Source organism: Zonotrichia leucophrys, chromosome 3 (genome assembly GCF_028769735.1).
Source record: "Zonotrichia leucophrys gambelii isolate GWCS_2022_RI chromosome 3, RI_Zleu_2.0, whole genome shotgun sequence".
In the NCBI taxonomy this organism is placed as follows: Eukaryota; Metazoa; Chordata; class Aves; order Passeriformes; family Passerellidae; genus Zonotrichia; species Zonotrichia leucophrys.
The window spans coordinates 81,019,139-81,035,976 of record NC_088172.1 but is presented as its reverse complement, the minus strand read 5'-3'; the positions used below and the strand labels follow the sequence as shown (position 1 = coordinate 81,035,976).

Below are 16,838 nucleotides of genomic sequence, written 5' to 3'. Positions count from 1 at the left end.
ATTTCCTCAAATTTGCAAATCTAATTGCTCATCTAAGCTTAATTCAGCTCAATTTTAAAAATCAGCTAAATCGGTGCTAATGCTGATGACACTAAAAATGCCCTTAAACTCATTTAAGGTTAATTTGGTAATTTACCAACATAAAGGTTAAGCTGACTAAAGGTGTTTTTTTAATACAGAATTTTATAGAATTTGATTGGCTTGGCTATAATGGCAGAAAAATAGTTTATTCAAACTTCTCTAATACTGTTAAGCTCATAACTTTACTTCATATAATTCTTCTCTAGATTAAAATAAAAAAAAAAGTCATAGAGGAAAATGACACCAAAAAATACAGTTTTTGTTCTAACAAGATACTTGCATTTTTCAGGATATTTAGCAAAGTGATCACCAGTAGGGAAAAAGCACTCTTGTTTCCCCAACTTAAATCATCTTTCTTGTAAGGAGTAACTCTCCTGTATAAAAAATGCTGCTGTGAATAGGTCTAGACTTTACACAGCCATGGGTCACTAATTTAATTAGATTTCAAAGCAACTATTCTACCTTTACACTGAATACAATACTTCCTGTACCCTCCCTCATACTAAAAGGAATAAAACAATCTGCCAGAGGTTTACACCTCAATGCATGAGGAAACAAAAACAAAGTGTACACACAATACCCTGAGTTACAGATGGGGATTATATTGTTCCACTTATTAGGAAAACCTTAACTACCTGTTAAGTTGGTATTTTTAGCAAGGAAAACAGAAGCTTTCCTCCTTTCTGATGAGAGAGGATTCTGTTTGACCTGCCCTGCTCAGAAATGACTGCCATCATCCAACCTCAGTAACTTCCCCTTCTGAATGTGAGCTTTTGCACATACTAAAAACATAAAACAAGCTTCTCTGTATGAATAAAATACATTTTAGAAGTGAACTTTAGTGGTAACAGTAGAGGCTCTTGCCTTCTATAAGAAAACAGTAGGGCTTGTAGGGTTTTGCTTGGGGGTAAATAGCAGGGTAGGGTGAGGATAGGGGCCCTGCAGTGTATCAGCCTTTGGTCTTTTGAACTTTTCTCCTGGGGCTGCAATTTCCACAGGGCTCTTGTATCACACGTGTTACCATACATTTCTGACTCCACTGCTTATGGCTTTCCTAATTTCAGTGATCCAAAGCTGCATGGATTAGTTATCTGAGGAGACTGGGGGTTTTGCCCTCAACAAAACCATGAGGGAAAAATAAGAAACCAAGTTCATATTCTCCTCCAGGAGAGCTCATGTAGCATTTCAAAGAATTACACAAGATAGGAGCTGTTACTGGAAGTGAAACCACACTATAATAGAGAGGATCATTTGCCTCCAGTTTCACTATCTCTAAATGACATTAAAACACCTATTATTTGACACTATCATCCTGCCACGCATTTCTGCTGTTATTCAGTAGCAGGCATGTAAAGGAGAACCATGCTACAAAAACCCTATGAACAGTCTATGCAAATAGACTTTGCTACTGTTAACAACAATTCAACTTCACCTTATTCTGCTGAACAGGATGCTAATTCAGCCTTGGTCTGACTGTAACACACAAGTACATCACCTTTCCTACTCTACTCTTCCACATGAAAACAAGATGCCAGCTAGTATTACACAAGAAGGGCAGGGGCAGTTGCTAGGCTATAATCACCAATTCTTGTGAATTTCAATAAAAATGTAGCACTTATGACATTGATTCCCTAAGCTGACAATAAAAGCAGATCTTCTGCAGGCAGCTATAGGCTATTCCTTCCTTGCATGCTGTGCACAGTGAGAAAAGAGAATTTTGTGAGGATTGGATATGAAGATGCTAGCACCAAAATTTCTGGCAAGTCCAGAGCTTGTATTTTGTGAAGAGCATTCCTCCTATCTGTATGGCAAATTAACAGCAATAAAAGATGAAACATACCATAACCCATTCCTACAGTGCAGTATTTCTGGAAATATAATGGCTACTAGAACACAACACTTTTGATGCACAAATGAAGCTGAAATTATAATTGTCTCTTTACTCTCTCCTGTTAGCTAGTGGTAATGGTAATGACATAAAAGTGAAACAATTAGAGAAGGTATAAAAACAGGTTTCTAAACATCCATTCCTATTTCTGATCTCAAGTCATCTTTCTGATCTCACGACAAAACTACTGGGCCACAATACTAATTTATCATTGTATAATGGAAATGAAAATTCAGTCAATTTACCATATCCAGTAATTTGTTATAAAGTAAGAATTTTAAAGAGAGCTGTTTCACAGCTTCTATCTATTTCAGTCTGTGGGTTCAGTTATCTTAAAGTCAGTGCTGTGATGAAAAATCAGACTTTCATGGTATGAAAACTTGAAAATAAAAGCAGATATTTGAATGTAATTTAAAAATTCCCATGACAGAGAGGTCTAGTGATCCATGAAAAGTCTAAACCACAGACACAAACATATTGCATACTCTCACAGGAACATGAAAAGAAAGGGGGTAAATGAAAGTAAACAAACAACATACAAAGATGAGTTTATTTTATTCTGGTTATAAATAAAAACCACAAGGGCAAAATTGCTCCCCCAAAAGCTAGGAAGCAAATCACAAAAACTGAAAAGAGTTAAGTGAGGAAAAAAGATCACAAGAAGGAATACCAATGATGAAAAATGGACATGAAAGGAAACTGAATTATCTCTTTTCAAATGCAGCATTCTCTTCTAGTCACAGAAGACAGACATTCATTTCACTGAAAGAAGTTTAAATGAAAAAACAGGAAGGCACAGCTAAGTGTAACTAAGGGGTTAACAGAAGTTTGGGGAGTGGGGTCCCTATCCTAATTAGGAACATAACAAATAAAAAACAATTATTATGTTATCTTCTCAATTATGGTCACTTCAGCTTTATGAAGTGGTAAGCTATAAGAACAAGCACTGAGGTGATCTTAGCATTAATTAGGAGACAGAGGACAGAGGTCTCACCCAGTTACAGGAAAATATCCCTTGGCACCAGGATACAACAGGGAAGAAGGGAGGAGATACAGTTGCTCAGAGAGACAATCCAGCACCATATCACTCCCAAAGAAAGGTCCATCTTGAGACATTTGAGGATGCCCCCAAAGGCCAGCACTGGGGACCTGAGGCACATGCACACAGAGCCTCTTGATACTCAAGAGAGCTGTAGCTGGGACTAGAGAAACTGTCAGAGCTGTGGGATTTACAGAAGAGAAAGCTGCCCATGATATCCTCTTTAGACTTTTCAGCCCCACATCCAACAGTGCCAGCTCAAAACCACACCTGCACACTGAGCAATTTGCATTCTATCTACAACAGTGCAAACGTAAGCCTTCTTATCTAAACAGAGAGCTGTTATACTAAACCTACAGAAGTCATGAGAGGATTACATAAATTGAAACTGATGCAACAATCTCTGTTACAGCATTCTTTACCCAAGCTCTGGACCCCATGAAGTTGCAGCTGTAGAAACCTATCACATGAGCAGATCTGGTACTTCAAATCTCAACAGTGAAACGTAATTTTAAGCCTACTTATTTTTTGTGGCTTTATTCATACAAATTCACATGAGGGGTATTGAATGATAGAAGTTGGAGCAACAGAGACAAAAGGGCCACAAATATGCTTTAGAAACTCTTACACATGGGATGGTTATGACTCTAAATGTGATGCTTTTGTTAGTATCGTTGGGTATTTAAATAGGTTGAGTAAATTAGGGCAAGCAGACAAAAGGCCCACATCCTTAGAAGCACATTGTGGTTATGCTGTGAATTGTCTTTGTTATCCAGATCTTAATGATTTCAAGGTTAAATTAATGATCAAGATTGAATTCTTCCCAATTCCAACGTGATTGTTTATACAACGTGGGATTCAAGGAGTGTCTTGAATTGTATTATTAGACCAGAGCTAGTATTAAAGAGCCTTCAAATTGAAATTATGTGAATATTGACTCATCACAGCACAAACCATAAAGCTGAGTCCTGCTGTTGTCTTTTTTACATCTCCACGTAATCATATGCAAATTAAACTAAGAACAGTCAAGGTAAAATAATAAAGCATGGTGGGCATCAAATTTGGTGTTATCTTTTATGGTACATAATTCTAGGAGATGGATGAACCACCTTACAGTTAGCAAGAAATTTGTGATGAGAAGAGAAACACTTTTGCCTCCAAAACATTCAATAATATTTAAAAGTAATGTTAACGTACCTGTTCCTTCATTGCTCTTTTTTTCTGACTGTGCCACTTGTATCACTTCAGCAGCAGCATCCCTTACTACCAAGTCTTCATTCTGCAGCAGGAGAATCACACATCTCCACAGACCAAGGGTATCAGACAGTCCTATATTTATATGTGGAGAAAAATTAGAGCTTTATTTCTTATATGCATTCAAAGAAGTTAGAAAGCTTTGTTTCCACACCTAAACACAAGACATGAAAGGCATTGGCAAACCACTGGGAGAAAGACTGGCAATAAAACCAAAGTATTTTCAGCATCTGTGAACCTTATCTAGGTGGCAGACTCAGCTTGGTTTAAACAGTGGGCAACAGATAAGAGAATGGGCCTCTCTATCTGAGTTCAACTTTAGTCATGAATGCTCTCCATTTTCTAAAATTTCTAGGAGTGCAGAATTCCTGTTTGGCAACTTCAAAAATTCTGCAGCTGGAGATTGATCACTGATTAACACACTGCTCATGGATTTGCTGCTGCAATCTGCCTGGAGCAGAGGCTGCCAAACCAAGCTTTCTTCAGACACTGCCAGTGGTGCTGGACAGAAGTGCCATTCCCTGCTGGAAACAGCTGCTGACCACACCTTCCAGGGATCTACTGTCACCTCCTTCTCCCACATGCAGTGTCCCCAGCACTCATCAGCAGGCCCTGCCAGCCCTACACCCACTCTCTGTTGGAAACCAGTTCAATCCATGGGGGTGATTGCACGGACACAGGTGAGACTAACCAGAGAGAAGTGCCAAGAGGGAGGTGCTGATCTGGTACTGCCCAAGCAGGCAGACAGCACACACCACCCCAGTGGCAACCCACACTTCACAAGCCATGCATGACTAGCTCAAGTCACATGTCTGTACTCCCAGGTGTTTTTCAGCTGACTTTTCAGGTCTTGTTGAACATCCTGACTGAAGGAATCCACTGGAAGCTCACTTCAAGATGCAGACAGCTGGGAGATATTACTTTCTGGTGACCACAGACAACACTAGAGTTGTGTTTCACTGCTGGTTTTCTTCTACCATGTTTTCAGCAGGTTTGTCAGAGATTTGTATTACAAGGCTAGCCAGACAAATACATAGCTGTATTTCGCTGCTTGGCCAAAGTAAATTGCTCCAGGCTTTACTACACATTCCTGTATTACCTGTAACTTCCCTATGTGGCAATGGCATGAAGTTTAACTACTTCAGGAAGAAGGTGCTTTTTTTTCTTAGCATGACACACTCAATAATATTATACTGGTACAGAGCAGAATAATTATTCTCCTAGAGATTCAATATTCAGATTTCCCACCTAAACAAGTTTCTATTGTATCTCCAGAAGCAGTGGAAGTCTACAAAGAGAATTTGCATAAAACCCTTTTCTGAACCCTCGAGCAGCTTGATGAAGAGATGATGGGGTCACCCAGAACATACAGACTGCCATTCACCCTCTTTCTCTTAGGAACACAGTAATGGAAGCTCTTGGGACTGACTACAATTCCATTTCATACAATCACAGTTTCCTTTAACTCCTACTTTTTACTATTTGTGGTCAAGCAAGCTGATGCAGAAGAAGGCACAGAAGTCAGAGCTGTTTACTTGCACACAGACCCTTCAAAGGAATTATCCTGGGTTTACATCACTACAACTAATCACCAGCCCATGCCCTTGATTTGCCAGCCTCCCCACTGCAGTACTGACAGTTTCACAGTTGTGAACATCCCCAGACTGACAATTCTAGGTACTATGAAGGGTGAGATCTACATCTTTCTTCCCCTGGATCAATTTTCAGAGCAAAGAGCTAATTCAGATGGTTTGCCCACTGAGGACTTGGGGCTCTAATTTCTGGGCTGTTTGGGGAGCATTTATTTTTGTTTACTTGTCTGTTTTCATTTGTTTTGTTAAGATTTTACACACAGCATACAAACTGCTGCTATGTTTTATTTCAGACCTTCACATCTGCCTGACTGGAAAGCATGGAAATCAGCAACTGTTTTGACAAAATCAAAGAGGAAAGTGTTGTCCATCATCTATGGACCACATCCAAATAACAACAGATGAGTAGCACAGCATTTGGGGGGTTTTCACTCCAATACTTCCACTGTCTTCATTTGACATAAAATGGTAATGATGTCTGTATTATGAAGAGCTTTATCTAGATGGTGAAGGTTAAGATTTCCAGAGCCGATACTATGAACACTTAATACTGCAATGTCTACCTCATATAGATTTAGCTCTGGTCAATGTTACCAATACCTCTTTAAAAAGGCACATCTCAAAATAATACCTAATTTTCCCCAAAACCACTGCCTACAGATTAGGAAATATACTGTTCTTTTTGTATAACAGAGATTTGTATCCAGGCCACATGGATGGACTGAAGCTACTTAAACTAAAAACATTTACATAACTACACTGGAATGAAGTATCATGGAGTTAAAAGTATCTAAAACTGTCTGTCCTGTTCAGGATGCAAAAGAAGTTCTTTACCATCTGGTACTACATATTCTTGCCTATCTTCTGTCCCTTTAGTCACAAAATCTCCCCATTTTCTATTCACAGAAGGCAGGGGGGGAAAAAGCTAAAAGAAAAACCCCATCTATTCTCCAGAACAAGTCAGTTTCACTTAGCTTTGCCTCCCAGTCGCTATATGTACTATTGAATAAGACCATGTAGGGTTTTTGGTTCTCCTTCTTTCTTTGTTTTCTAAAGAGACAGTCTAATATTAACTTCGAACAAAAATCCTTATACCTGGGAGATATAATGTGATCCAATTATTAATTATTCTCATAGTAGAACATGTCTCTCATTTCTAGACCAAAGACCTTTGTGCCAACATTCAGCCAGCAGAGCTTTGTTACACTCCTAGTGTTCACCCAAACTATGTCCAGCCCACCAACAGAGTACTACAGAAAGATTCAAGTACAGAACAATTGCAAGCCAGTAATTCTGTACACCAGTGTAGAGTGACCTGGAGACATAACAACACCTCATGTGCCCCTTCTGCTGAGTTATTGCCAGAGGCTGGGCACATGCGCTTTTTCTACCAGAATTTAAATAAATCTATATGTTTAGTAATTAAATCCTAATAAAATTTTCAAAAAACCTTCTATGATGTAATTATGTTTTGACTGTGCATGCATACACATACATTTGAAATCATGTATTAATGGATTTCAGAAAAAAAGATCCAGAAAATTTCTTTCACACTACTTACCAAGAATGAGCTTCTCACTGCTCAGAAGGAATGATGTTATACTTTTAAGAACTTCAGCAGCTGCTAACAGCATCTCTGTCTCTTGCTCATCTTCACAAAAATACATTATCAGCTGAACCCATTTTTTCAAGACTTCTTCTGGAATCTGAAGGCACAGAACATGTGAGAAGTATGCTGCACCTCTTACCATCACATTGAACCCTGGCCTGCCTAAGGGAGACTGCTCATTAGTAAATGTCCAGTTTTTTTGAAGTGGTGAAACCCAAAGGAACATTTAAAAGTTGGGAAATTTTCTTTTAGTTAGAGCAGTATACACAGGCAAGTCTTTCACTCTGCCCCTTCACAGCAGAGTCACCAATGACTACACAAGTCAAGGAGTATTTTGGTGTCCTCAGTCCTTCTACACATGCATGCCAAGGACAAATACGCTGGTCCTTTGCCTAATTTCAGGGTGTTCCTCTCTGCCCATCCCTCCAGCCTGTCCAGGTCCTTCTGAAGGGCTGCAGAGCCCTCTGGGGTATCATCCACTGCTCCCAGCTTTGTGCTGTCAGTGAACCTGCTGAGGAGGCACCTGCCCCTTCACCCAAGTCATTGATGAAGAAGTTAAACAATACTGGGGCCAGTACCGACCCTTGGGACACCACAAGTGACAGGGCTCCAGCTAGACCCTGTGACACTGCTTATGGCCCTGTGGGATGTGCATTCAGCCAGCTCTCAACCAACCTCATTAACTGAGGAGTAAATGAAACCTCATCATACTCTGCCTCACTCTGCCTGGGGCAGGGCCATGTACCTGCACTGCACAAAGGGACACAGACAGAGTGTGTCCTACAGATTTTGTAACAGGTGAAAACAAAAAATAAAAATCTCCCAAGATGTTACAATGACTCAAATTTCAAGCAGACACATGGATGAACTATCTAGAAGGACAGAACTTAAGTTTTACCTCATGGAAGAGAAAATCCCTTCCACAGATGTAAATACTGAATGCAAGCTCAAAGAAAGAATTTAGATGGAAATCTGATGTACCTGGCCTTTCCCAAAGCCAAAAGCTCTCTCTGTAAGTATATCTTAGATCTCCCATGATTTGTATGCTTATTAGAGAAAGTTGTTGCAGCATTTCAATTTAAGATTTTTACAGCACTTTTCATTAATTCTGCTTTGTTAACTTCAAGTACTCACTATGCCTTTCCTTTAACTAAAAAGTTTTAATATAATAATTCATGTTCCTCAATTGTGTGCAAATGTGATATTATATTTTTTATAATGAGACATGGTTATTAGCATATAAAAAGAAACCATTCTGCTGTTCATTCTAAGAAAAATACTAGCTTTGTAAGGAAAATAATCTTCCTTTTAAAACAGATCATGAGAGTTTTGTTTGTTTTAAAATATCCACTAAGTGGATTTGTAAATGTTTTTTTAAATATCTAGCACTAAAGCTGCTTTTGCACTGCTCTACACATATATATGTGACATCACAGACTGACAATTTCAAATCAAAAGAAATCTGAGCTGGCTGGGAACTGCACCCAGCCACTGCTTCAGCTTCGTGCCTTCCCACCCGACGTGCTCTCCTGTGGGCTCTCCAAAAATCAAGAAACCACAACAAAGCTGCTGCTCAGTAAATGGGCTGAATTCAGAACAAGCATTAAACACCACAGGCATTTCCCTTTCTACATTATAGTGACCATTTGGATGAGCTCAGAAGCTGAAATTACTCCATCAAAAATATTTATGTATGTATTTAACTTGAAATTACTTTGAGAGGGATGTACTGAGATGATATTCATGGCTGTGTCATTTCAGAACATGGCAGTGTATTCAGAGAGGAAGACATAATGATGAATGTCAAAAATGATGAATGGACACAAGAAAACACAAGATTGGGGTCTTTATCTAAAGAAGCCACGTTACTGCAATCACTAAAAACTCCAGGATTACAAAACTGTTAACTAGCTCTATTTGCCTTACCTGCTGATGGTTCTGCAAAAGGTGGATAATCAATTTGGAGGCAAATTTCAGAGCTATGGTTTGACCTTCAGGGCTGAGAAAAAAAGGCAAATGACATATCAGAAAGCCAGCTATTTCTGTCATCATTTCACCTCTAGAAGAAAACCAGCCAGCTCTTAATTATTTCTGATGATCACCAGAAATTGGATATTTTTCAAGCTGAGCACCTGAAGCTTTTACATTAGAGATCTAGATGTTAGCTAAGTTCTCAGCTGACATGCAAACAAAACATGCCCTTACTTTCACTTCTCTCACGTTTACTTTCTATTTACATATTTCTCATAGAAGAACACACTTGAGTCAAAGAACCTGAACCTGAGTCAAAGAAACCAGACATTATTTTAAATTGTGAACAAATGCATCTCTTGAAGCTTGCATTTAGCTGCAGGAATATCTCTTCTACAGCTGCTAAGCAGGATCTAAGGATATGGCTCAGGGCACTGTGGCTGCTGAAGCCTATTCCCACCATGGGGAATGGCAACACCTGAGCAGCAAGGCCTGCTATTCCAGCCCCTTCCCTCCAACAGCATCAGTCAGAGGTATTTTACCTCCAGTACCTTACTTCATCCCAGAAATAACCACTCCCCATCATCATCATTTGAACTAGAACAATTTAGTGCAAATCAGCAGTAAATATGCACAGCTATAAAATGCAGTTCTACACTCTCTATATTCAATGTTTGTAATATTGGACTGCAATGTTTGCATGGCTTAAAAAACCATCAGAAACAGGATGTCATATCCTTAGTCTGGACACTGTAAGCCTGTTTGAGCATTCCACTGTGAATGCATGGGCACAGCTCTAATTCAGTAGGAGCTACAATCTGGCTCCAGATTTCCAGTGCTTTCTGCTGACTTTACAGACTGTGTAAGGAGTGCAAACCCTAAGGATTAGGATTAACCATTTCTGCCAATCCAACAAGTTAAATGAGATCTGCTGCTCTTTCTACAAACCATCTGCCCATAAACCAGGATAGGAGGGATGGCAGAATCACAGCAAATGAGTGTAGGGCCGCACCATTAACACTAATTGTTAATTCTACAGTAAAGTGGGTGTTTCCCAGTTACCATTCAGGAAGAACTATGCTCACTGGCTATCACTGGACAGCCAAAGTAACTTCTTGTTTCAGGAACTGTACAACTGGACATTTACAGGGTGCTAGTATTACTTGCAGGCCTTTTGAATAATTCAGATAAAGGTCTTACTTCTCTGAAAAATTCTCATGAACCCACTTTGTTCAAATACACCACACTCTCTTTTCTGAAACACAGATTTTTAAATGAAAATACAGCCCCAAACCAATATATTAATGTTCAACATTGAAAGTTTTTAAAATGTAAACATTTTTCATATTTCAACATGCATGACAGACCATACCTGCTGGAGATATCTACAAGGTTTAAACTCCAGGTTAAGAGCTGATTTGGATTCATTTTTATAGAACATTCAGTCTTTGGAAGAACATTTCTGAGATCCATATTATAAAGAATTTCCAGCACCTGCAGACACAATCCACAAACAAAGAATTTACAGACAGTCTCAATAGGAATGTGCACATTTGAGATCAATAAAACACTGGCTTAAGCTCCACTCCAAGAACAATAGGAATCTCTCTGGACAGTTCTAAGAAAAGAAAGAGGAAGTTCTTGCTTTTACACAGGAACATCTGTTACAAAAATCTGCACAGCTCCTGTTCAGTGTAAAAAAAACCCAACCACTTAACTACTATTTAAAAAGCATAATGCATGTTTGAAATATATTTTTGAAAATTACAAGTATGATCTAAAAATTAAAAACATATTAATTTACTGAAAACATACAAAATGTCAATAAAAAAGCACCCTCTTACCTTGCAAAAACACTGGGGATTTGTTTCCTTCAAAGCCATTCTGAGAAGAGTGTCTTCCAAATCAGTGGGTAAACATAATGCACCTCCTCTTCCTTCTGCAATCTGCTTGGAATTTCTTTGTCTCAGGCCCAGCAGAATTGCCTCCAACGCCAGCAGCCGCACCTCGTGGAACTCACAGTGCAGGAGATGAGCCACTGACAGCGAGGGCTTGGCCGTGTCCTCTGCAGCTGCTGAAGCACAGCTCTGCAGGTCAGGCCCTGCAGTCACTGACAGCACTGATATTACAAGCCTGGTGATGCTCTGGAGATATTGTATCAGTCCTGGTACTGCAGGTGAGTCAGGAATACCAGACACCAATTCAGAATCTGAAATCACTCTCTTCATCTCTTCCCAAAAGTCAAGGAATTGCATTCCTGCAATGAGAGTAACAGTAAAGTGAACAAATAGATGATGTTACCATCTGCTCCAGACTGTGAAGCTGAACAAATATCAGGTATGCAAAAAGTACCATAAGGTAAATTCAGGCATGAAATGAAATCTGAGTTCTCCTTCATTTTAAACAGATTCCAAATCAGATAAAAGCTTTGCTAGATATCATATACATTCATATTTAAATAAAAAGAAACAAAGACACAAAATTTTCTGAAAACTATGATTGCTCAACACATGAGCTGGAAGTTTCAAACAACTTAAAAATGCTACAGCACCTTGCAGATTGCCTGCAGTCTTTACCAATTACATCTGTTTGGTACATATTTCTTTCACCCAAGCTAGTAATACAATATTGCCAAATGTACAAGCTTCCCATTTTTACCATTGCAGAAAGTTACTAACACAAATAAGCTATTAAATATATGTGGGAAAAATGTGGGTAGTTAGCTCTAAAATCAGAGACCAGACTGAACAAAGTGCTGTCTGTCAGACTACTCAGCTGCAACCGAAATCAGGAGAAATGATGACAGAGGCCATTCTGATAACACTGAAACTCTCATGCCTTCATAGTTTTAGTCAGAAAAAATTGCTATAAAGAAGATGACCCTTCAAGATAAACAGATGTGTCCCGTGTGTATCAGTCTAAAGAATTTACTTACTAAAAAAACCAGGATACTTTTCCTATTGTTACTCATTTTGAGCAGTTAACCTAGGTAAGAAAACAAAGGAGCTGCACTGTAACCCCTCTCATGTATCAGCCCAGGAACTGTGACACTTCAGCCATTTACACTGGTGCAACCTTGTCCTCACAGTCTAGCACAGCCTGAGAACCTTCTTTAGTGCTTGGCCACCTCCTGGAGCCAACAGAGGCCACTGCCATCTGTGACACCAGAGGTTTCAGGCTTTAGCAGAGCTGGCAATGTAGACACTAAATAAAGGAAAAAGTCCTCAATGGTCCTATTTCACACCCACACAGACTGAAATACTCGTGTGCCTTGAGTTCAACCTTCTTCATCATCAGCAGGAATAAACCATTTTATAATATTGAAACCATTTTGCCCAGTTCGGTGTCTGTACAGCTTGTACTGCAAGAAAATGAACATGCTATACCCCACAAAATTCAAATGCAAGCAGGGGAAAATCAAAAAAGAACAGAGAACAGTGCCACTAGTGCTAGGGGATGTAAGAAGTTTAGGTTTTTTAAAGGTAAAAATGCACTAAAGGCAAATACAAAGATTAAACAAACTTACATTTCTCCAGTATCTGTAAGAAGACAATTCATTGCCATGTAACTTTGCTATTTATAATTAAACACTGAGCACTGCTAAAAGCCTGTCCAAATAGTCCTACTAAATTCCTGAATTTGACATAAAGCCACAGCACAAATATAGATTCATTTTGTTGTCCATGAAGACATTTCCCTAAGCCTTCTATTTACAGTTAAATATCCTGCCCTTTCATATTCAGATTCTTCTAAAGCCATCTTAATTTGTTTGACATTTACACAGAAAGTTGACATGGTTGTACACTGTCTAGCACATAAGACAGAACCATTTCTGAGTAATTCTGGACACACTTCAAAGAAATGTAGTATTTATAAAAAAAATTTCAGACATATTGCCCAGCCGCTAGCTCTGCCATTCACATTTTCACTCCAGTTTCTTGTCTGAAGGGACTTGATGCAGTCAGAGGAACTTCAGGATCAGTGCAAAGCCATCTCACATCATTATCCTCTACATGACACAGCTGATTTCTGTCTGACAGCAATGCAAACTTGAATCTGTTACTTGCTACATTTCTAAAACCCCTCCAAACACGCTGGCATCACAGCACAACCTAGCATTAATGCCCGTGTCACACGACACGTATCCAACTGCCAGAATTCCTTAATTTCTGAACTGTCTGGTTGCCTTGGAGAGGGATTAGGCCTTCGTCTCACTTATTACACAGCCTGAGTCCACAGACAGCAGTTTAACAACAGAAATAATCCCAGGCAGCTGAAAGGAAAAGGTTCAAGGTCAAGCACCTCAGTTCCAGAAGAGAAACAGCTTCAGTTTCGGAGCCCTGCACCCTCTCCTGTTCCTGCCTGCTCCCCTCCTCAGCTGCCTTTCAGCAACACACACACCCACTGCTCAGCTCTCCAAACCAAGAGTTTATTTGTAAGTGTACTGCAAGAGAAAGGCTTTCATCTCCTGTCCACACTGCTTTACACTGAGGTAAGCTACATGCAAGCAGTAATGGGAAAGCTGGCAGGACGGAAGGGTCAAACTCCAGAGCAGGGAAAGGGTGAGTAGTATTAAATACACACAGAAAGAGATAGAGAGGGAGCGAGAAAGAGAGAAAAAAATTAGGGGAAGGGGGGAGGGTGTCTTCCATTTTGTTGATGTCAATGCTGCCAACTTTGCCAGAGCCTGCAACTCAATATCAGAGAGAGTGGTGACCCTCCCATGGACTCCAGCTGGCCACGCACTGAGCTTCCAACTCAGCAAACTTCCACTTGTATTTTGCAAGGCCAGCACAACTTATCTTTATGTCTTCATCTTTGAAAGGGAAAACTACTTGCATATAAAAAACGTAGCAGAGCTACTAGCTTGCAGAGACTGTGATACAAGAGTCTCTGGCAACAGATCTTCTTTTTCTGTACATATCAAATACTTCTGCTTTGGATAACTTCTTTTTTTCCCATGCAGTTGTGAAAGACTGGACACTGTGGCTCATCTATTTTACAGCAAGTCTCTTAAAAACTGGATGTCTCAATGGCAAGGCCGTCAGCAAAATAAGACTGTCTGAATATTTGCTTAGCCTCAACACACCAGAAAGCAAATCCTCCTGCATTCATCTTCTGCTCCACATGCTCTCCAACACTCTTTTTTCACACAAATATGTACAAAAGGAAAGAATGCCCCTGTCTTATTACAATGCAGTGGAAATATTCCTGCTTTCAACTTCATCACTAAGAAGTCTTTCCAGGCTTTCATGTAAATGTTTTCTCATCTGCTTAGCTTTAAGTAAACTCTTTCCTTTGGCTTACATCAAAATATCCAACTAAACCAGAAAACCACACTGGTTCCCAAAGTAAATGTCAGCCTCTGTTGTTAAGATACAGTAACAACATACTTTTATTTACAAACAAACATCACTGTAGAGTTTGAATGACCAGCTGCTGTGAGAAGAGAGAACAAATTTTGGCTAACCAAAGAAGGATCCTGGCAAAAAGCAGTCTCTCCAGGATGCTGACAGATGCAAAAGAGCCTTCAAGAATTAAGTGGATTTAATTTTATTTTTTCCCCCTTAAGGATTGCTTCATTTGTGGGACAGGAAGAATTTCAGCCTGCTTCTAGTACAGGAGACATCTTACACAACCACTTGGTTCTCTTCAACACCCGACACAAACATCCTCAGTCCCCCACACTGATACATGCACACATCATCTATGTCACGGCATCTCGGTTTGAGGGGCTGGATTTTTAATCCTATTTATAATCAACTGATGTTCTGTCATGTGTATGAAGTAAAATGGTCTTTCACCATCTGAAAATAAAGAGGAAAGGAAGAGGAGCAGAATGGAGTTAGCAGACTGGAGCAATCTCCAGTTATAAACCTCCTCAAAATTTAGCAGCTCCCAAACCTGCACCCTGCCTGTCCCTCTTCTGCTCCTCCCTGCAGTGGCAGGCAGGATCTAGTCAGTCTGTTCCCAGAGTAAGCAAATACATGGAGCAATGACAGAAAAACCTCCCTGCTCAGGGAGTAACAAACCATCAGCTGATGGACAGCTCACTTCATCTCACGGGCACTACAGTCTGTTCAAAAGTGACAGAAGTAATCTGAATTCCTTCCATATTTAAATCTAAACTAGCTTCACCTCCTTGCAGAGTTGATACATTTCTGTAGGATTTGGTAATTTCACAGTGATTATTTAGCTACTGCCAAGTGGACAACTCTCCTGATCATCAGGTGTATGGTGTGAGGGGCTTCCTTCTGTACATGTGATCAGTATAGCTGTAAGTATTTGATCTAGATAAATATTGAGATTAAATCCTGTATGCAGGCCCTCAAGCATCCAAACCATCTTCCATGTTCCTTCCACAGGCTCCAGAAGAAAAGAACAAAGCAGGGGAAAAGGGGGGAAGTTACTACCAGCATCAGAAAACTTACTGACCCTCTGCAAGGGCAGAGAAAAACCGCAAGAGCAGCAATAAAATGCTGCTTTGCCTGCAGTTATGGGAAGGGGTTCTGAGCATCAAAAATCTGGATATTCATCATTATTCAACAAGACCTACAAGAAGGCACAATTGTTTATGAACTGAGGTTAAAATCCACTCTCTAACTACCATCCACAGACATCTGAACAGATCATATGAATAGGGAGTAGGCTGAGAGCTAATCAGTGCCAAGAAGAGATTTTCTTAGACAAATACTAAAGAAAAGTATTTTCTTTCATATTTTTCCTTTTTATTAAAAGTGGATTAGGCAAAGTCACTGCTAAATGGAAATAAAACCACAAAGAGAACAGAAAAGTCTGTTTCATTACACAGCCATACTAAGGTGACTGTTGATGATCATAAAAAGGGCATATTTTAAGCAGGATGTTTTCTTTTAAAGACATCTGCAACTTCTTCAACATCAGAGACTAGGCATCAGAACTCACAATACAATTCAAAACTACAAACATGACTGATTACCAGAATCCATGGATAATTTATTGTTGAGGACACAAGGATCCCATTGCACTGTATACAGCATAAGGGAAAGTTTCCAAAGGAAAAAAGAAGGGGGGAAAAAACCCCATTATAACTGACACTGAAACAGCCATTTTTATTTACAGGTATTTTTTCTTGCAGCTTCTCTCTGGCCCAGCACTGACTTTTCCAGGATTTTGCACGCATATACATTTATAAAACCCCACAGAAACAGTGCAAGTCAGTCAGTGGTACATGTTGGAATCTAAAGAGATTTTGATTTTGAAAGGATGAGCAGTCTCTGTCTTCACATGGGGACAGAATTTTAACTGCTAACATTAATGAACATGACCAATTCCACCTTCCCCTAGTGTCACCCATCTCATGGAACACCCTTCCATATTCCCTGCTCAACAGAGCATTCCAGCAGTATTGTGCCTACCCTCCAC

At 39.6% G+C, this 16,838-nt stretch overlaps 1 protein-coding gene across 1 annotated transcript in view; it reads right to left on the bottom strand.

The window, feature by feature from the left end:
• THADA (THADA armadillo repeat containing) overlaps nucleotides 1-16,838 on the bottom strand; it is a 151,844-nt gene that overhangs the window by 22,303 nt on the left and 112,703 nt on the right. The window contains exons 32-36 of the mRNA XM_064708992.1: nucleotides 11,279-11,691; nucleotides 10,807-10,928; nucleotides 9,390-9,462; nucleotides 7,416-7,560; nucleotides 4,206-4,337 (exon numbers count right to left, since the gene is read on the bottom strand). Of these exons, the coding sequence (XP_064565062.1) occupies nucleotides 4,206-4,337; nucleotides 7,416-7,560; nucleotides 9,390-9,462; nucleotides 10,807-10,928; nucleotides 11,279-11,691 (885 nt within the window). The remainder of the gene's footprint in view (nucleotides 1-4,205; nucleotides 4,338-7,415; nucleotides 7,561-9,389; nucleotides 9,463-10,806; nucleotides 10,929-11,278; nucleotides 11,692-16,838) is intronic.